Here is a 19,595-nt window from a genome sequence, read left to right on the forward strand (position 1 = left end):
CCCTGAGCCTTTTGCTCTAAGGATATCAATTCTTGGCTCATTGCTAGAAATCATGATCTGCAGAAACAGCACAGCTGAGTCCGTGCTGACGCCTGCCCCTGGTTTTGATGGTCTCTGTCTTTCCCATGCAGTTTTCAACGTGGGGGAGTATCGCCGCGAGGCGGTGAGGCACTACAGCTCCTATGACTTCTTCCGCCCTGACAACGAGGAAGCCATGAAAGTCAGGAGGTAAGTGTGGGCACTGGGTGACGAAGCCCATGGCTGGCAGCAGGGTTACCCAGCTTGTTTGCAGGGTGATGAACAGAAAAGTGGGGCTCTAGCTTGAATTTCCCCTGCCAGCCCAAGAAGGGCCTGACTTGGGCACCAGGAGCTGAAAACTGAAGCTGTATGGGCTTGCTGATGTAGGGTATGAGGTCTGCCATGGGGTTTTGCCTCTGCTGTGAAGACCAGCACGCTGCTCGGCATGCAGGACTCTTGTATTTTTGGCAGACTGAGAGTATCTTTCCTAAATGTCCCTGGGAAGGAGGGGAGGTGGTGAGGAGAAGCCTCAAAGCCTGCCTGCCTTTGTGGAGGTCTGTGCACTGGTTGCCACAAGCATCTCTGGGGACATCAGGACCATGTGTCTCTCACCTCTTTCGCAGGCAATGTGCCCTGGCTGCCTTGAGGGATGTCAAGCTGTACCTGACAGAGGAGGCTGGCCAGATTGCGGTAAGCTCAGAGATGTGCTCCATGGGGTTTGGCAGCAGTCCTGGTCCTGAAGGCACTGTGCCCTGTGCAGTTAGCTCTGCAGTTCCTTCTCTGAGGAGGGGCTCAGTGGGAAACCAGGCACTCTTGGTGCTAATCAAAATCTTTGCTTTTAAAGGTTTTTGATGCCACCAATACCACACGGGAGAGGAGAGGGATGATCCTAAACTTTGCCAAAGAAAATGGGTTCAAGGTTGGTACCATCAGGCTGCTGCCTCTGTTGCATAGCCCATGTTAGTGTATTGTTGGTGTCTCTTTCTTCACTAGAGTGTTGTCCTCATGATGCTCCTGTGTAAGGGAGATTTCACTGCTGGGTTTGGTCAAAAATGTGAAATTCTCCCCTCGTTCCTAGTCCCAAGCCTTGAAGGAGGAAAGAATGGGAGTGGGGTGGAGGGAGAACTTTCCTTGTCAAACAGGGAGGAGGCTGGGTTGAGCAAGGAGCTGGTTGAATGTTATAAACCTTATTGCTGGCCTTCAGGTGAGCTTTGCTTTGCTTTGCAGGTGTTCTTCATTGAATCTGTCTGCAATGATCCCACGGTAGTTGCCACAAATGTTATGGTAAGTGTGGAAACATCTTGCTTTTGTTTTCTCTTGTGTAGGATTTTTCACCTGCACCTGTCTGGTTTCTTATCAGAATGTCTTGCCAAAGTTGGTTGAGGATTAGGAGGTTTTTATCTCTTTATGATGTATTTGTCCTGGGATGAGAAAGGAGCTTTTGTCTTCCAGGATCCAGGGCCACCTGGAAGTAATGACAATAAAAGTTGTTGTAGCCTTTCCCCGGTTCCCTTCTATGCTCTCTGTGTATCTGTTGATCTATAACTTGATAGTAAGGACAGAAAGGATTCAGAATGCTTTGGTGACCCCTCAAAGTCCCACATTTTGGATGTGATGGGTGCAGTCAGGGGTTTAAATCCCATTAGAGAACAGTCAGACTTGGTGTCTTCAGCCACATGGAGCTTCCTAAAAAAATCTATTGGGGTCTGCTCTGAGAAGAATAACAGCTCAGCTTAGAGGTTTCTTGCCACAAGCTGAAGTCTTGGCTGGGAGAGCAGCATAAAACATTGCCTACTGGCTCCTCTGGGAGCTGATGGATCTTTGATTTCCCACTAGCAGAAGAGCTCCTTCGCCCGTTAGGCTTGGCTAGGGCAGGTAGATGTTAATTGGTCTACCTAGGCACGATAAACTTGAACAGAAGTGTCCTTTCCTCCACTGGGCTCTGCTCCAGCCTTATCTCCAGTTGTACATCTGAACTTTGTGAGCCATTTTATGGTGCCTGGGAATGTGTTGCAGGATACCCAAAGTCTACAGGAAGGGGTTTTTTTCTGCCTCTGGGATGGGCTCCACAAAGGGTGCTGGGGTTGGGGCTAGAGCGTGGCTTTTGCTCTGGCTGGGAGCTGGTGTCCCATGGCCAGTGACCAGCTTTTTGGGAGGTTGCACGCAGCCTTTTGCATGACGCTAATAAAATGCTGGCTTTGCTCCATCTTTTTTTTTCCCCCCTCTTTTTTCTTTGTAACACCGTGAAGCTGGATTTTTTTTTTTTTGGAGGATTTAATCCCTTTCTTTGGAAACTAATGCTTGAAGGGGGAGAAAATGAACTACAAGCTGAGCATAGGTTTTTTGCTCCACGGGATGCTGCAGATGAATGGTGTGAAGTGCTGGGATCAGTGTGGAAATTACGCTGCAGGCCTGGGGTGTTGCTGCGTGTGTCGCTCGATTGTGTTATCCTGTTGGTTTCAGGATTGCTTATGAAGCTACTAATGTGTAATGCTGCTGCTCAAACCCAAATCTTCAGGAAAAACATCATGTTAGAGTAATTCATGCAGAACTTAGTCCATGAGAGTTCTGGACACTGACATTTCCCATTTCTAGCATCTTTCAGCTTGTAGCAAATAGTGCATAGAAAGGGGTTGAATGTTGTTATCCTGCTACCTCAGGTGGTGGACAGCCAGGTTGACCTCTACCTCCTGGGAGCTTTATTCACTCAGAAGGCCCAGGATAAGCATCTTGTCTAAGCACATGCGCTTTCCGTTCTCAGCTTGAATTGTTTAAACCTGATGGTTTTCTTCAGCCTTAAAGCTGTTTTCCCACTGTCTTGGGTGGTGAGGTGCTACCCCAGCTCTTGGGAGAACTGTAGTGGACTGATGCATCTATATCAGTCATGCAATGGTTTATACCAGATTGTCTCACCTTGTGCTTAGTTTTGGGTCTACTTTGCTGCATTTCTGTCCTATGATAAGTGACGACTATAAAGTGGGTCAGCTGATAGCTGGATCTTGGGAGGACTTTGAAATTTGAGATTAGCATGGTCTGGCTTGGAAAGCTTCCTAACCTATCCCTTGCGGCATGTTTTTTTTCTCCTGTTGCAGGAAGTAAAATTGTCAAGCCCTGATTACCGGGACTGTAATTCGACCGATGCCATGGAGGACTTCATGAAGAGGATCAATTGTTACCAAGCCAGCTACCAGCCGCTTGATCCTGATGACTATGACCGGTAAGAGACTTTGCTGACTTCTGAACTGGCTTGAATGCCTTTCTTCTCCCAGGAGAGTAGTAACAAAGTACAGAGCTGTATTTCACTTTGTCTTCAAATACGTGACTGTGCTAGAATAATGTACAGCCAGGCCATACATTTGTCGTCTTCCTTGAAAATGCTGGGTTTCCTCAGCCCTGTGCCAGGGAGCTGGGCACTGAAGGTTTCCCAGGCTCTTCTGGGCTCAGATACGCTGGTTCTGCAGGTCTAAATACAAAGGTTTTGGAAAAGCGGTTTGGTTTGAGTGTTTCTGAGGTGCTTTTGTCAGTTAAAGGAAGGGACTGCTTGAACAAGCTCAAACCACAAGGTTGAGCAAGCCCTGTGGTTTCCACCTACTTGTGTGCCCTGGAAAGACCTTTGCTGTCCTGCATGACCACACAGGCACCTCCCAGCATTTCCACTGCTCAGAAATACATCCGTGTGCCCTGTGCGGATAATCCCAGTCCTGCTGAGCTCTGTCCTGGGGAGGAACGTGCTTCCTGCTAGTCCTGTTTAATCCTCTTTGCTGCAAGGAGGAACGGACGATTACACTGGTGTTACTTAGCTCTCCATGAATTCCCGTTACCTGTTGGCTTCCTGTTGAAAATAGCCTGCAGGAAATCCTTTTAGCTGGGTGATTGTGTTGACTGAGATACCATCCTTGAAAAACAGCCCACTGGCAACATCCTCATCCTTGCTGTGTTTTTCCTAGGGAGCTTTCTCTCATCAAAGTCATCGATGTTGGCCGGCGGTTCCTGGTCAACAGGGTTCAGGATCACATCCAGAGCAGGATCGTTTACTACCTGATGAACATCCATGTCCAGCCCCGCACCATTTATCTCTGTCGGCATGGCGAGAGCGAGTTCAACCTCAAGGGGAAGATTGGAGGTGACTCGGGCCTCTCCAACAGGGGCAAGAAGGTAAGGGAGAAGGGAGTATTCCTCTATGGCTTCTAGGAGTGATTTGGCTGTAGCAGATACCATGTGTTTGGTTAAGTGTATATTTGACAGCTGGGGTGCTCAGAGGATAGGGCTGGTTAAATTTGAGCTTGGGCGTGGCCTCAAAACAACATTTTCTAGCCATTGATGTTGCATGTAGTTAGGGGTTAACAGAGGCTGGGCTGCAGGAATCTCTAGGAAAGGAGGGTATGAGCATCTTCATGGAGTTGACTCAGACTTTGCGCAGGCAGGGCGGGATGTAGAAGGACTGCTGCCACCCTTCGGTCGGGATAGCCACCTCTGAGGGTGCTTTCAGATTGCTCGCTACTTGATTCTTCAAAGGCGTATCAAGCACAGTGCTTCAGGGAGGGTTAAACACTCTTCTGGCTTGCCAAACCATTCTGAAATCCAAATGGAGTCATTCGAGGTGTGACTATTATCAAGGACTACAGGATACGTTGATTTAGCTCCATGACAAATAAGCAGAGCTGTGGTTAAGGCTGGCTGGGGATCTCCCATAGTATTGTAGGAGAGCCCGGGCTGTGGTGCTGTTTCTTGGATGCCGATGTTGTTCCTTGGTGATATTAGGTTGCCACTTTCTCCTCTGCTGTTCTGTCTGCTCTCATACCCTGCATAGCTTTTGGGGATCAATGCATGTGTGGCTGCTCTTCACCTCAGAGCAGAAGGCTAATATGTCTGCCTATGGAAGGCAAAAGAGGTCCTAGAGAAGGCAACATTTACTGGGAAGCAGGGAAGAAGGCCGACTGGGGAACTGTGGGTCAGGAATGAACCTTTTTTATGTCCCACAGTTTGCACTGGCACTGAACGAGTTTGTTGAGGAGCAGAACCTGAAAGACCTCAAAGTTTGGACCAGCCAATTAAAGAGGACAATCCAAACGGCAGAAGCTCTCCAACTGCCCTACGAGCAGTGGAAGGCACTCAATGAAATAGATGCTGTAAGTATCTTTGATTGCAGTAGGAACAGCTGGATCATGCTGGTTGCTGCTTGGCAGAGAGGGTGATAACACTGGCCTTTTCACTTTTGCCTAAATCTTGACTTTTGTAGTGAGATTTTTCCTTCTGTGGAAAGGGTGGTACTTCTGCTTCAGTGCTCGTAACTAGGCTTCTGATCTTACCTCAGTCTTGTGCAGACACTTCAAGACGTTGGCTTGAGTGAATAGATTAGAATAATATTTTTTTGCTTGGAAATGCTCTGTAGCTGACCACTCAGAGGGTTATAGACAATTGTTTTGGAAAAGGTTTTGCATGTTGGGTGTGCTGATACTTTTTGACTTGGGCATGTCCAGCATCTTCATGGATGTTCTGTTCTGGCAGGGTGTGTGTGAAGAAATGACGTATGAAGAAATCAGGGAGCAGCATCCAGAGGAATTTGCTTTACGTGATCAGGATAAATATTACTACCGCTATCCTTCTGGGGAGGTAGGTCTGCAAGGAGACCTTCAGAGATGTGACTCTTACTTTAAACGTGGCATTCTTGTCTCCATGCTGTCCTCTACACTCAGAGCAGGGGAGCAGCAAGAGCTGCAAGAAACTAGAATCAAGAAAGGTCAGTCAGGCCTTACCTTTTGCACTGAGCTCTTGTGAAATCATGGTATGTGAAGATCTCAAGGAATGTATCGCTTAACAAACAGTCCCACTGACATTATAGCAAATTACTAGGAAGGGGCCTCTGGGAGTTTCTAGTCCAACCTCCTCCATTACATCCACTCAAAATGTTGAGCTGCCCCAATTTCCTTTTCTTTCATTTCCAAAGAAGCAATTTCTACCTCTGCTCTCAATATCATTCCCTAAGGGTTGATGTTGATATCTCTGTTCCTGGCAATCTGCTTTCAGGGTGTGACACAATGAGGTGGGAATTGACCTCAGTCCTAGGTGATACTTTAGGTTGTGAATTGGGCTTTTTATCCCTGAATTAAAAGTCAGGTCCATAGACATTTGGGAAAAATAAATCTTTGGAGACATCCTAACGACAGTGTCTCTAACAGGAGAATGTTTGGGGGTGTCTGACGCTGACTCTGGGTGTCTGGGGTTCCTTCTGGTTGGCAGTCATGGTTCATCATCAAGTTGTTCAAAACTCTGGAGATTTTTCAGGATGCTCCAGACTTTTCAGAACTCAGAAATCCTGTAGAAAATCAAATTTCAAGATGACAGACAGACACTATGCTAAAGCCGCTGTGCAGTTGTTGCTTACCTTAATAAACTCTGCAGGACTATAACTGAGATGTGAATAGCTGCTTTCTCCTTCGATCAGAAGTAGTAGCTATGTTCTAGAGTAGCTCAAAGACAAGGATTTGTTGAATTTTGCTTGTTTTTAGCAGTAATTATGTTGGTTTAATCAGAGGCATGAAATAAGTAGATGTACTAAGACAAGGACCATTGTTCCTTGTGAGGTGCTTGTTTTCTTGATTCTATGCCATATCCCCCCCTCCCTTCTTCTGTCTCAGTCCTACCAAGATCTGGTGCAACGCCTAGAGCCGGTCATCATGGAGCTGGAGAGACAAGAGAACGTCCTTGTGATCTGTCACCAGGCTGTCATGCGCTGTCTCCTGGCATACTTTCTGGACAAGAGTGCAGGTGAGTTCCCTGTCCCTGGGAAGAGGATTGATCCTGCTGGAGAGGAGGGGTGATAGATGGAGCTCTGAGGAGATGAGAGATGTGTTCAGGCCCATGCAAGGCCTGGAGCATGCATCTCTTTAGTGTGGGATGGCCTTAGCTGTTGATAAAGATTTCTAAGCTTGATTTTGGACAGGAAAAGGAATAACACTTCTGCTTTGCTTTCTCTGCAGATGAAATGCCCTACCTGAAATGTCCCCTTCACACAGTGTTGAAGCTGACCCCAGTGGCCTATGGTAAGTGGGGCCTTTCTACTAAACATGCCAAGAGGTTTGACTTGTACCTCCTCCTGAATCCAAGCTGCCTCTGGGAGAAGAGCAGGGGTCTGGGGTGGAGGACTTTGTAGCATCCTGTGCCCGTTGAGTTTGCTGATGGCCTCTCTGTCTCCTTGTGCTCCCTTCTGCAGGCTGCCGGGTGGAGTCCATCTCGCTGAACATCGAGGCCGTCAACACCCACAGGGAACGGCCAGAGGTGAGTGTTGCTTTTCCTCAGAGCCATCCCTTGGTGTCCCCCTCCTTTCCCCTACGGTCAGCCAGCAGCGAGGATGCCTGGGGTGGGCATGGGGACATTGCTCAGCTGAATGCTCGGAAGTGCTGCTGGAGGATTGGAGCATCAGATGGGTTCTTGCTCTGCAAAGATGTGGCTGGTCGAGGGTTTTCCAAGGGAAAAGGACTGTTGCATCTGCCTGCTTCCCAGTAGTTTTGCCCAGATTAAAGCTGGCCCAGGGAAAGGTCCTCCCTGGTCTTTGGCTTTTACCTGTGCAGTCATTGCTTGCCTGAGCAGGGAGTGGAGCCACAGATGGAGAAGGTGACTTCTCCCAGGTCTCCCAGCTGGCTGGCAGAGCCTGGGCTCAATGCCTTGCCCAACATCTGCCTTTGTGGGCTTTTTTGCCTGGCATGCCCATGGCTCTGTGGGGCTACCAGAGTGCTGTTCTGTAGGGTGGGGGGTGGCATCACTGCGGATACTGTGGGGAGAAGACCCCTCGTGGAGGAAACCTCCTGTAAGGTTGGGTCTATCTGCCATGTGCTCCATCAGGAGCTCGGAGGTCCGAGCAGGGGGACACCAGCTCGGTGTCCGGGTTGGGCAGCCACCCAAGGGGGACCCCAGGGACCCTGGCAGTGCCCATGTCCCAGCTGCTGGGACCTTTCCAACTTGCGCTTAGCAGTGATGGAGCCCAACTGGAAGTTGGACAGTCAGAGGCATCCCCTTTTGGCCCACATCTCCTTCTTCCTTTCACTTCCCAACCTCGGCAGGCAGCAGTATCTGAGCTGCCTCCCCCTCCCCATGGCCGTAGAGGGGGAAGCCAGTCCTTCCCCCTGCCATAGGGGCCATTGATGCCCTCCTCCACCACTGTCCCTGGGGATGGCAGGAGGACCATGCGCTGTGGGTAGGATGGAGCGAGACACGTGTGAAGCGCTTGGGTCCCTCTGCTCGGCTGCGTGGTTGCTGCCCCTCCATCCCACCTCGCTTGAGTTGGAGCTTGGCGCGGTGCCGACCCTCGCTGGCTGCTCTGCCCCCACTTCCCAAATCTTCCTTATCAGCCCGGGCTGGCTCATCTTCCCTTTTCTTGCTTCACACCCCTCCCTGGGTCGGAGGGACCAGCTTTGAGGAGGATGGGCGCCTCTGATGTGCAAAGTCATGGCTTTTGATTATTGCTAGGTGTTTCTTAGCAATCTGTATTTGCTTTTTTGTGAGGAGAGAGTCTGTCTTCTTTCCGAGTGCAAGGCCTTTTTGTTTTTTTCCCTTCTCTTAGGAAATCAGGCTGTGTTCTTGAACATTTTGCATTAGGGTTTTTTTGGTGTCCAGAGCCTTTCAATTTATCCTTTGCACGTTGACAGTGATTGTGGGAAAAAGCAGAGGCTGCTTTAAGAAAAAATCCCAAAACAACCTGCTTCTTTTTTTTTTTCCTTTATAACTGTCGCCTTCTTCCCTTTTATTTTATTTTTTTATTTACTTTTTTTTTTCTTTGTCTCACTTTAATTTAGGAAGCAAAGAAGGGACCTAACCCGCTCATGAGACGTAATAGCGTTACCCCTCTAGCAAGCCCAGAGCCCACCAAAAAACCTCGCATCAACAGCTTTGAGGAGCATGTGGCTGTTTCTTCCGCCCTGCCAGGCTGTGTTCCTCAGGAAGTGCCCACGCAGCTGCCGGGACAAGTTAGTTGAACTCTTTTTTTTTTTTTCTTTTTTTTTTTTCTGTTGTTATTCTCGTTTTATTGTTTGTTGTCCTCCTGTCGCTCCTGAAGCTGGGAAAAGGCTTGCACTTGTCGCAACCTGTGCTGCTGTCTGAGATGCATCTTTCTCCCGTGGCTGCTGTCACTCCCTACCTTGGGTTGGTTTTGGGAGCACCTGGCGAAGGGTCACTGTCGATCTTCTCTTGGGTTTTAAGAGCATCATAAACCTCCCCAAAGCTCTAGGCTGTGTTAACTTAGTGCCTTCACCATCTGACATTGTGGTGTCAACCTCCTGAGGAGCCGCATTTCTAGAGCGGACAGGACTGAAGGGCTCATGCCTTCATTTCCCCCTGGATGTGCTTGGCTCTGGTGTAGACCCGAGCATTGCAATAAAGCAAATGTTCTTCTGCTTTCCCTGAGGAGCTGCCAGGAGTCATCTTTGACTGGAGGGGTCTCCTCCTTCCTGGGGCAATAGGCAAAACAGACCAAAAATGAGTAGAAGCCTCTTGGCATGGTGAACCTGGTTGCCTTCTGCAGCCCTGGGTGAAACCCTGTGGGTAGCTGCTGTGATGCTTATGTATCCTCTCCTCTTTCACCCACCCCTGAAGGGATATAGAGACACCTTGCTTGCTGCACACTTCTCCAGGAACAACCTCCCCTCCTCCCTGTGCTCATTAGGGAGCTGAGGTGGTACCAGAGGAGCAGCATGGATATATAGGAGCTCCTTTGCCATGCTGCCCTTCCCACCAGCTGCCTGTTGGATCTTGCTGTCTTGCCCAGCCCCTCTTTGCGTTGTCTGTGTTGTCTAGTGTCTAGCCCCTCCTCAGCCAGATCCCAGACAGGTTAGGAAGGGCGCTGTGCTCCTCCAACCGCTCTGCTTGGTGGCCGCTTCGCATGAGCCTTCCCACCCCAGCGAGCACCAAGTGGGGCAACTCCATCTGTCTCTTGGCATTTGGGGCTCCGCTTGGGCTGGTTGAGTCTTGCGACACACCCTTTGCCGGCTTTGAGTTTGGAAGCTCTCACTGTTCGGGTGCCCCTTGCTGCCGTCCGGTGTCCTCTGCCCGGTCTCGCGTGGCGTTACTGACACCTCTCTCCGTTCTCTCCGTCTCTCTGCAGCCTTTACTAGGGAAGGCATGCCTGTAAGTACTTTCTTGCGTCTTATTCCCCCTTTCACCCCTTTCCATGTCTCTTGCCATCCCACTGGTTGTTTTGTTGCTGTGAAACCCGACTGGGACGTGGACTTCTTGGAGTTAATATTTCTGTGGGAGGTGGACGGATTTGCATATGTCTTTAGAAGGGTAAAGAAAAGACTATGGGTGCTGCTTTATCCAACCCCTTGATTACATGTCCCAATTTTATTGAAAAATGAAGCAAATTATCGCTTGCCCTCTACTGATGTTGTCTAAATTCCCTCCCTCCTCCTTGAATAGTCACAGGATGGGAGATGCTGTTGGGTTTTCCTGGAGTTCTCTATGATAGCACATTGTACAGTAGGTGACAGACTCAGGTGGTCTGCCCTTCCCGGGGGCTCCAAGTTGTGTCTGAGTGATGGCAGTGGAGAGATAACTGAGAAGGTTCTCACCTCAGCCCCCAGCAGGGTTTTATTGCCCGTGTTGGAGCAGGAGGGTGTTTTCTGGAGCTGGACTGATCCTAGGTCCTGGCATCTGCAGTTCTGCAAACCTGGACTTGGGGAGCAGTCTGCCTAGATGTCTTGGGCAGAGTAGATGCAAGGATATTGTCCTCCTCTACCTCTACTAAGAAAGAAAGATGCCTTGAGCATTTAATGGACTAATTATGAATAATCAAGGCTTTGACAGTTTGGCTTAGTGCTGTTAGATCCTTGTGGAATAGGGACAGGACAGCTTCTGGACAAATACGAAGCCTTTGGACTTAATTCATGCTACATTGTTGAGAGCAGCAGTCATTGAGCTGTGTTCAAATGTCTTCTCAAAGACCAGGGAGACTTTGGGGCTGAGCTGAGGCTGGGGTAGTGCTCAGGGGTCTTTTTGCTGCTACAGACCAGTTTGTCAGCCTACATACACCTGTCCTGGTTCATTTTGTGGGCTGAAGATGAAGGGATTTGCTATAAAATGGCCAGGCCAGAACTCAGCTGGCGAACCTCACGTTTCTTCCCCTTTTAGAGTAAACATTTCTGAGAAAAGGGAAGCTAAAGTCAGACTTGGCTTTGCTGGCCGATGGGTTGGGGAAGATAATCATGCTCATGCTCCTGGGCGAATGTAGTGGTTGAGTTGCTCAGCATGGCATGCATGTCTATGCTCCTTCCCTTGCTGCTCATGGGCACAAAAGCCCCCGATGAAGTGCCTGGTCATCTTGGGTTGCTTTGAAAGCATTTTTGTTTCTTTGTCCATCCTTCCATCCACCTTTTTCCCATCCCTGTTGTAGTAAAAAACACTGCATGCTTCAGCACTGGCTGATATACTGAAAACATGCTCTGATGTTAAGTTTGGGAGATGGCTGCATCAGATTTTGCTAGACCAGGAGCTCTGCTGGAGCAGGCAGTGATGGTTACCCATCCCAGGTGTAGGCTGTCAGCAGCAAGTTTAAAATCTCCAGCTGCTGGGAGCCTGCCTCCACCTACTAGTGTGGGACTGAAAGCCTAATTCTGAGGAAGCCATGAAGACACCCCAAACCAAAGGCTTGGTGGCACTCACACTGCTGTTACCTTTCTTGGAGGCTGTTGTCTCATACATGTGTTCATCTGGTCCCTCACCGTGTCCCATCACAACCTGTACGGGGTCAGGGGAGGTGGAAGGTACCTCCTTCCCATTTTATACCATGGGGAGCTTGGTTGGCAGTGGGCACTTTGTTGCATCAGCCCTCACTGTTGGGGTCTTGACTCCCAATCCAGGAGGACCAGGGGACACCTGGAGAGGCTGGGGACATGGCTGTGTACCTTAGAGTCCTCCTGGCTGTGGGATCGAGCTGGTCTGGGGTAATGGGACTACCTGGTGTGATGATTTCTTTTCCTTTTGCTTGGTTTGTGATCCAAAGTGCACTTTTTAACAACGACCTGATCCCCTCCCTTCTTTTCCCCTTCACTTTTCATGCTTAAAGACGACCCGTTTGTCACTTTCTCAAAGTTTTCTCTTTACTAATATTTCCAAGGTAAATGGCTGTGGTGCATGTGGCTTTTCCTAACCCTCCTCCTGTCTCCTTAGACAACTGAGAGAACAGCTCAGCCCACTCTGCCTCGTAGTGTTGCCAGGATTCCTGGTGCTTGTAAGAGGCAGTTTAGGTAGTAAAAGCAAAAAAAAAAAACCCAAAGCTAAGAAGCCTTCCTAGCTGTTTCCTAGTCCTCTTTTCCCCACCCTGTTTTGTGTAGTTTTGTGAATTGGGAAATGTCCTCATGTGATCATCTCCCCTTGGGTTTCTCCTGGTGGACGTTCTCCTCCAGCCACCACTCTCGGGGCTGGTCCTGCCTCTGTTTAGCTGGTTGTCTCCGGTTTTGTGGTTGCCTGTTGCTGCCACCCCACACCAGGACTGTGTCCAAAGCAGCTCTAGGGCCTGTGAAACCTCATGGGGTGTCATCAGGGGAGCGGGTGCTCCTGCCATACTGCTGCTGGTGGTTGGTCCCCGTGCTGGCTCCTTGGTGTGACCAGCAGAAGCTGCATCCCCTTGGCAGTGCCAAGGATATGGACAAATGGTGATGTCCTTGGTAGGCAGGGGGGAGGACACTGCTCACCCTCAAGGAGAGCAAGAGAGGGATGTTTCATTGGGCTCCTTGAATGAACACCATGGTCCTCTGTCACCTTGTCTTGCATGGACCAAAGAGCAGCTTCAGAAGGGCAGACCAGGTGGGGTGGGAGGGGTTGCCTTGTTTTTAGCTCAGTTTTTAGGGATATCTCTGCCAAATTCTCACACTGTAGTTGAAGCCGTGTGATGCTTGAGGGGAGGGATGTGGGTAGCAAGTCAGCGCACCCCCCCACCTCTCTCCTCAGGTGGACTGTGTCCTCTCCTCTGGTGGATGCTTTTGTAGTGACCCGTGCTGTGGCTTTCTGTTCCTCTCCCCGTCCCCTTGTTGATGTGTACGTAGAAGATGCTGCCAGGATGGGCTGCAATCCGAGCACAACCCCCAACCCTGGTCCTTCCCCTCTCGTTGCAGAACATGAACAACTCGCAGAAGCCATTGTGACTCCGTTGGCGCTGTCGCAAGGCCACCAGCGACGCCACCGGCGACGTCAGCTTCCCATCCCATCGCCATTTCCGAAGCTTGCTTATAAACCGGTCTCCTCCGTCTCCGGCGAGGTCGACCCTCGGCTGTTTCTACCCATGCCTGTTCATCTGCAAACTGCTCTGCTGAAGGGGGGAGATGCAGGAGAATGGAGGAGAGGAGCCAAGCTCCCCAGGGTCACCACCAGATCTTTAGGCTGCAGCATTTGCTCTCCTCTCCGGCGTCCTGTTAGATCGTAGCAAGCTGTAAAGTGCTTCTAGCGCACAGGAGTTTAATTTTCCTCTGTAAGTGGTTTTGATCTCCTTTTGTATAGATGATTGGTACCCATCCATCTCTGGGTGGGATGTATATATGTGGATGGTGCGGGGTTAGCAGAGAAGTAGGGGGAAGTGGGGGGGGGGAGCAAAGGGATTTTGCATTTTTTTATTATTATTATTATTAACTACTTCTGAAGAAAGCCCCTAATGCGCTGTGCTGCAGTCACTTACCTGTGCTACAGCCCGTCGCACACGCAAAGCCCGGCTCACCCAGGCCTGTGAGCACCAGGAAGGCAGTTACGTGAAATCTTTCACCACAAGAACTGCTGGGTTTAACAAAAAAAAACCCAAACCACCACACAACAAAAATATATGGGTCTTTCTCTTTTTTTTTGAATCAATACACCTTTAAGGGGCTTGCAGAGAGTATAGATCTGCTTCTAAAACCAGTCACGAGCTGCCTGTAGTGTAAGGGGAGTCACGATGATCCTGGCTCAGGTGATGCTTTCATCTCGGGGAGAAGCCAGGGGATGCTCGTGAGTTCAGGCGAGTGTTGATTTTCTGGGGAGACTGAGCACTTGTTGAGGTGCTGTGCTGGTACTTCATCTCCCCTTTCCTCTGCCTTGGAGGAAAGTGGAGATTTTTTTGGGGGGGGGTTTGAATCCCTGCGTCATTGCAGGTGGACAGGCTGAGCTTAGATGCATTTTACAGATACGCAGGTCTCGTGGAGGTGGCCAGAGCTTTGGCCAGGATGCAGGAGTTCCTGTGTGACTGCAAAAAGCCACAAGAAGGGACAGTTTTGTCTGTGTTCTCTTTTTTTAATTTAATATATATACATGCACACGTGTGTGTGTGTATGTGTATACCTAGAAACCGCTTGGTTTTTGCACTTTATTTGTGGCAGGAGCATAACTATTTTTTTTTGAGTTGTGCCCCTTAACAGGGGAAGCCTGAATACAGGCAACTTTTTAATTTTTTTTTTTTTTTTTTATTTTGCATGCTGGAAAGCTGGGACTACAAAAAAAACAGTAGTTATGGCATTCAAGGTGTGTGGGGGGGGGAAAATGGGGCAAGGTCCTGAATTAGACTCCATCAGCCAACTCTCAGTGGTTTGATATGTGAGATCCCTTCTTGGCAGCCTGTCCCAGGCTGTGAGACAACAGTTAAAAATGGCAATTAACCACTATTGCTTTGTGCAAAAGTCTGTGGATTTTGATTTTTTTTTTTTTTTTTTTTAGGGTTTCGGGTTGGGGTAGTTTTTTTTTTTTCTTCCCCTACCCCTATGGGCAGCAGCATCTCCATTCCCATCTCATGCTTTTTGGCTGCACGGCTGCGCTGGAGGCACGAGGTGAAGGCAGCCAAGTTCTCTTGCAACGCTGGGCTGGTGGATTGGAGATGGGCGGCCCTTTGGTTTCATCCTTCCCATGGCTTTCCCCAGCCCCCTGGGTAGGAACATCCCTACAGCTGGGAGCAGAGAGGTTTGGGGAGAAATGAATTTTTTTTGTGTGTGTATATGTTTTTTTGGGGGGTTTGGTCTTGTTTTTCCTTTGGGAAAAGGCGAACCACAGTGCCTAGCGCTTCAGCCTCGTGCAGCCAAAGCGTGTGCTCGGAGCAGCACCCATGGTGGGAGGGGGCCGGGATGCGCTCGGTCTGTATCCGACCGGGGGAGACAGTCTCGGCAGTGCCCTGCCTGTGTGAGCTTGTGCATATGTGTATTATATTCCTGTACAGATGAAACAAAGAACACTTCCCCCCTCCTCTTTTTTTTTTTTTTAATAATTACTGCATTAAAAGCAGACTTCTCCCTGTGTGCACAGTTGATATCTGCCCTTTCGGTTTCTCTGACTTTGAGAAAAACGAATGTTTTGGGAAGGCAAGTCACTTGCCTTTTTGGCCTGCTTCCTAGGGAGTTTTATCTTTCACCTCCTGCTACAAAAAGATAAGCCAGCAAATGCAAACATGACGTCTGGCTGCCCCGTGATCAATCCTGTAAACATGTAATTCTGCAGATGTTTTGGCGTGTATTTGTGTGTGTATATACATTTTTATATATATATAAATATATATATATAAAAAAAATCGAACGGCAAAAAAACTTGATGACCCTAAACTTTCTTCCTTTGGGAATAATAGAAGTCTCAGTAGGTCTACAAAAAGATGAAATTTGAACCTGGCATTTTTTCCAGCAAGGGGAAAATTGGTCTCTGAGCAGCAGAGAGGTTCTCTCACGCTGGAGGGGTTAGCGGTAGGTGGGATGGTGTCAGCCCCATGCCATCACGCTGCCTCAGAAACTCACTGCCTATCACTTTTGGTTAACAGAGCCAAGGACCAGGCAGTGATGCTGCAGCCAGGGTGGGTGGGGAGAGAGGGGACTTGTCAAACACACCAATGATTTCTTCCCCCTCTCTTTTTTTTTTTCCCTGGTTTTTGTTTTCCTTTGTGATACTTGAATTTATTTTTTTATTATTTTTTTGATAGCAAAGCGCTCTTTATTTATTTAATGTATACTGCAAAGCTTGGAGAGAAGGGTAGTTACTTAGGATTTTTTTCTTTGGATTTGTGGTATGTTAACTGTTCTGTATATACGTCTGGAATAATTGCCTGATATAAAGCTGTGCCAGCTTAAAAACAGGGTATGCCTTTCAGAAATTTGTATATTTTGCAGTTGCTGGACCAATAAAATATCTTGTTGAAATACAGATGTGACCTGGTTCTTCCTTGTGTTAGGACATAAGCCCTCAGGCCCATCTCACATGTGGCTTGGTGGCCCCAAGGGTGACCATGTGCCATGCCTTGCACATACGTTCCTGTGCCTCATAAATCTCTCCTGACCTCACAGTGGGTTTTCTGAGGAACATTTTCAAGGGAAACCATTTGGATCCCATGGCATGATCCTTTTTTTTCTGACTGAATAGTAATTTTGCAGAGCTCATCAGTGGAGTTGAGGGTGTCATTCCTCCAACTAAGTGTTGACACCTAATCAGGGCAAGAACATACCCCCACAGCTCTACCCACTACACCACTGTCGAATATAAAGGTGATGTGCAGGAATATGTCCTGCCTAGATCTTCATCTAGGCTGCAAGTTAGGCAGGACTAGGCATTTATTCAGACCTAATACAGTTGTTGAAACCAAATACCTGCTTAAAATGATTCGGTGCTAAATGGAGCCAAAGGGCTGGACAAGAGCTGTCCTTGGAGATAGTTGCTGTCTCTGTCCTGAAGGCAGGAAACCAGCAGATGCCACCTGCAAGCAAAGTTTGGTTTTGGTGGTTTGTTTGTTTTTGTGGTGGTTTTTTTTTTTGTTTTTTTGGTTTTTTTTCCCCTGGCTCCAGAGAAAAAGAGGGGGAGGAGGCAGGGAAAGGTGTAATTTGAATGTGATGCTCCAGAGTGCATCTTGGGTGGATGCTCCCCATGTGGCTGGAGGCTTGTCTTCCCTCGAACAGTTGTGACTCTGAAAGCTTGCTTGTTAGTAGTGAAATGGGAAAAAAGGTGTGGATCACTGCTATTCAAGCTCATCTCTGTGGTTAGCCACTGTTTGGCTGATGTGCAACCCTTGCTCTGATCTTCCCTGGGCTTCTGGAGCAGGTTGAGCCTTGCTTTGGCTGGGGTTTCCTGGGATGCAGCTGGGATGCGCAGGGGCCATTTGGTCTGATTGCTCTGTGCAACAGGGCCCCTCACCAGGGAGAGGGGTCTCTGATTTTAAGCTTGATGGAGGCATCTGCAATAATTTCTTTCCAGGTGTGCATGCAGACATGTGAGGCTCGAGGGTGATGCTCATCCCTGCAGGCATCCTGAGGGTAGGGAGGACCTGTGCTCTCTGGGACAGACAGAAACCACAAGATTTTAAATTATTATTTTTTTTTAATCTCCAGCAATCTGTCTGTCTCCTTGACCCAAGCAGAGACTAAACACTCCTGCCTTATTTTAGGGCAGTGAGCATAACCTTGCAGAGTGTCCTGCAAGGATGTGGGGGCTTCGATAACACCACCAGCTGCAGTGGGCTGACATTATGTGTAGTCACAACAGCAGTGCTGTTCCCCTGCCTCCCCCGGGTGGTTCTGAAGCTGTGATGACCTTGTCCTTGCCAGGGGAACACAGGGAGAAAGGCTTTGCCTCCCAGAGCGTGGCTGTGGGCAGCGTTTTCAAGGCAAGAAAACACCTCGCTCATCCAAAAAAATATTTTCTCCTCTTTCTGCATGCAGGGGGCACGATGGGGCTTGTATTGTGCTGTCCATGCAGGAGAGTCATGCAAGGGAGGGGGTTCATGGGCCAACGTCATCCCAGGCAGCATCCTTTATTTTTCTTCCATGTGATGCATTTTGTAGCATCACAGAGAGGAGATGTTCCTCGAGGCAGGGCGGCTTTAAAGGTTATATTTGACAGCGGGAACATTTCACTGCCCCCAGCCAAGTCCCATTTTCATTAAAAAAAAATAAAGCCCCAGCTCACTGCTGGCAAACAAGGCTAGAGAACTTGTGATTGCTAAAAAAAATAAAAAAGGACAGACCAGTCACGCTGGCTGACTCAGCTCTGATTGATGGCTCAGGAATGTGTCTGATACGTGCAAGGGATTAAATAAACTACGGGCAAACCTTTACAGTGCAACATGTTGGGTGAAGCACAGCCGGCACCCTGCTCACCTGCCTCTGGCTGGGGAGTGACTGCCATCATGTCATGGGATTGGAGGGGTTTTTCTTCTTTTTTTTTTTTTTCCCCACCTGTGGAAAAAAAAAAAGAAATGGATATTTTGGGGTGTTGCTTTGCAAGGGGAAACAACTTGCTGCTTGTGGCTCTAGTGGGAATTATTTGCAACAGCTCCAGGTATCCAAACGCACTTGTGCACTTTTGATACAATGAACACGTCCTGGGATGAAATATATTTCTTCTGTAATACGGAAAAATTATTTTGCAGCTATGCACAGGCCTGTGTAAATCACAGACTGGCTTCTCTGTGCCTAAACCCTGCAAAGTGTCGGGGTCCCTTCCTCATTCCCAGGGTGCACTTGGAGCCCAGGCTTCGTTTGTGGCTAAGGGAAGGCTGAGTGGATGTGAATATTTGATCCTTGCCTCTCCCTTGCTTGTGCGTTCATCTGTGTCCTCTCTCCTCTCGGAGACTGAGGGGTGTGATGGGGCAGTGCCAGGCTCCTCTCCCTGAGCTGCCCCCTCCCCTGGTGAAACAGCCCATTCTCATGAGCGTTCAGGCTCAGTGTGGGTCTGGGGGGGCAAAAACTTGCTCCTGACAATTTCATGCCCCCAGTAAAATCCCTCTGTTGTGGCTCCTACTGCAGAGTCTAAGCCCTTCTCCTCCAACTTCACCCCTGCCCATTGAGGGGTCCCCTGTCCCTGGCACTGCACATCTCTGCCTGCATCCCCAGCCAAATGGACAAGGGTCCAACACTGGTCCCATCCTTCAGCTCATTTGCCTTCAAGGGTGTCTCCACTAGCTGCTGGCTCCCCTTCTTCCCACCTGCCCATCATGGCACTGAGAGCCTCTTCCACCCCTGGCCACACATGCCTTGGCTTTTCATGAGGCAACGTCCCACTAAAAGTAGATGGGAAGACCTACCATGCTGAGGTCCTGCTCTTTCCAAAAACCACACAGACTTAGAGCGTTTTTTGAAAACCTCTCTGAATTTAAAAGGTCAAGTAAAGAGGATGCATCTAGAAGGAAAAAAAAAGGGACAACAGTAGCTGTGCTACCAGCAACAACCACCCAGTCTGCAGCTGGACCTGCTCAGATGCTCCTAAGCCCCATGAGTTGGTCCTGCTGGAGAAAACTCCAGCTGCAGCCCCTCTTGTTACCCTTCTGACTGCTGCAGAGCATCCTCCCAGCCCTGCTTCCCCCGCTGTGCAGCAATGAGGAGCATCCATCAGAGCTCTTTGGAAACAATTCTGCCTCTGAGTTGCTGCTTAGAAATAGCTGGCCAGTAACATATACCTTGTGACAGCCCATGCAACTTCCTGGATAAATACATAGAAGGGATTTTTTTTTTTCAGACAAGAGAGAAGTTGGGAAATCAGACTGTGTAATTTCCCCAGCCATGTGCTTTTTCTTTCTAATCTCTTTCCTCTTGGGGTATGACCTGTTTGCCGTGGATGATCTGGCCTGTTTGCAGAGATGCAGTTATCTGCAGGCACGGCAGGAT

General features: G+C 49.0%; 1 protein-coding gene and 1 long non-coding RNA gene across 9 annotated transcripts in view; one reads left to right on the top strand and one right to left on the bottom strand.

Moving 5' to 3' along the window:
• The window catches only part of PFKFB3 (6-phosphofructo-2-kinase/fructose-2,6-biphosphatase 3), a 28,609-nt gene that overhangs the window by 6,235 nt on the left and 2,779 nt on the right, over positions 1-19,595 (top strand). Inside the window, exons 3-17 of one of the 8 annotated variants that reach the window (XR_012629107.1) lie at positions 132-228; positions 642-708; positions 863-937; positions 1,246-1,302; positions 3,111-3,235; positions 3,966-4,173; positions 5,001-5,147; positions 5,527-5,631; positions 6,657-6,786; positions 6,999-7,061; positions 7,232-7,296; positions 8,811-8,981; positions 10,115-10,137; positions 11,868-11,951; positions 13,122-13,474. Coding sequence is in view for 7 of the 8 variants with exons in the window: in XM_074869703.1 (XP_074725804.1) it covers positions 132-228; positions 642-708; positions 863-937; positions 1,246-1,302; positions 3,111-3,235; positions 3,966-4,173; positions 5,001-5,147; positions 5,527-5,631; positions 6,657-6,786; positions 6,999-7,061; positions 7,232-7,296; positions 8,811-8,981; positions 10,115-10,137; positions 11,868-11,951; positions 13,122-13,128 (1,424 nt within the window). In the remaining variant the exon portion in view is untranslated. Of the gene's footprint in view, positions 1-131; positions 229-641; positions 709-862; positions 938-1,245; positions 1,303-3,110; positions 3,236-3,965; positions 4,174-5,000; positions 5,148-5,526; positions 5,632-6,656; positions 6,787-6,998; positions 7,062-7,231; positions 7,297-8,810; positions 8,982-10,114; positions 10,138-11,867; positions 11,952-12,073; positions 12,125-13,052; positions 16,147-19,595 lie in introns of those variants that run through there. The other 7 variants (XM_074869703.1, XM_074869706.1, XM_074869705.1 and 4 more) reach the window with 7 other exon arrangements.
• LOC141943941 (uncharacterized) lies at positions 15,872-18,172 on the bottom strand. The gene is made up of 2 exons (XR_012629109.1): positions 18,090-18,172; positions 15,872-17,266 (listed from the first exon to the last, which is right to left on the bottom strand). It is a non-coding gene; the product is annotated as an uncharacterized LOC141943941 (long non-coding RNA).

The sequence above is a fragment of the Strix uralensis genome, chromosome 5 (assembly GCF_047716275.1).
Source record: "Strix uralensis isolate ZFMK-TIS-50842 chromosome 5, bStrUra1, whole genome shotgun sequence".
Lineage (NCBI taxonomy): Eukaryota > Metazoa > Chordata > Aves > Strigiformes > Strigidae > Strix > Strix uralensis.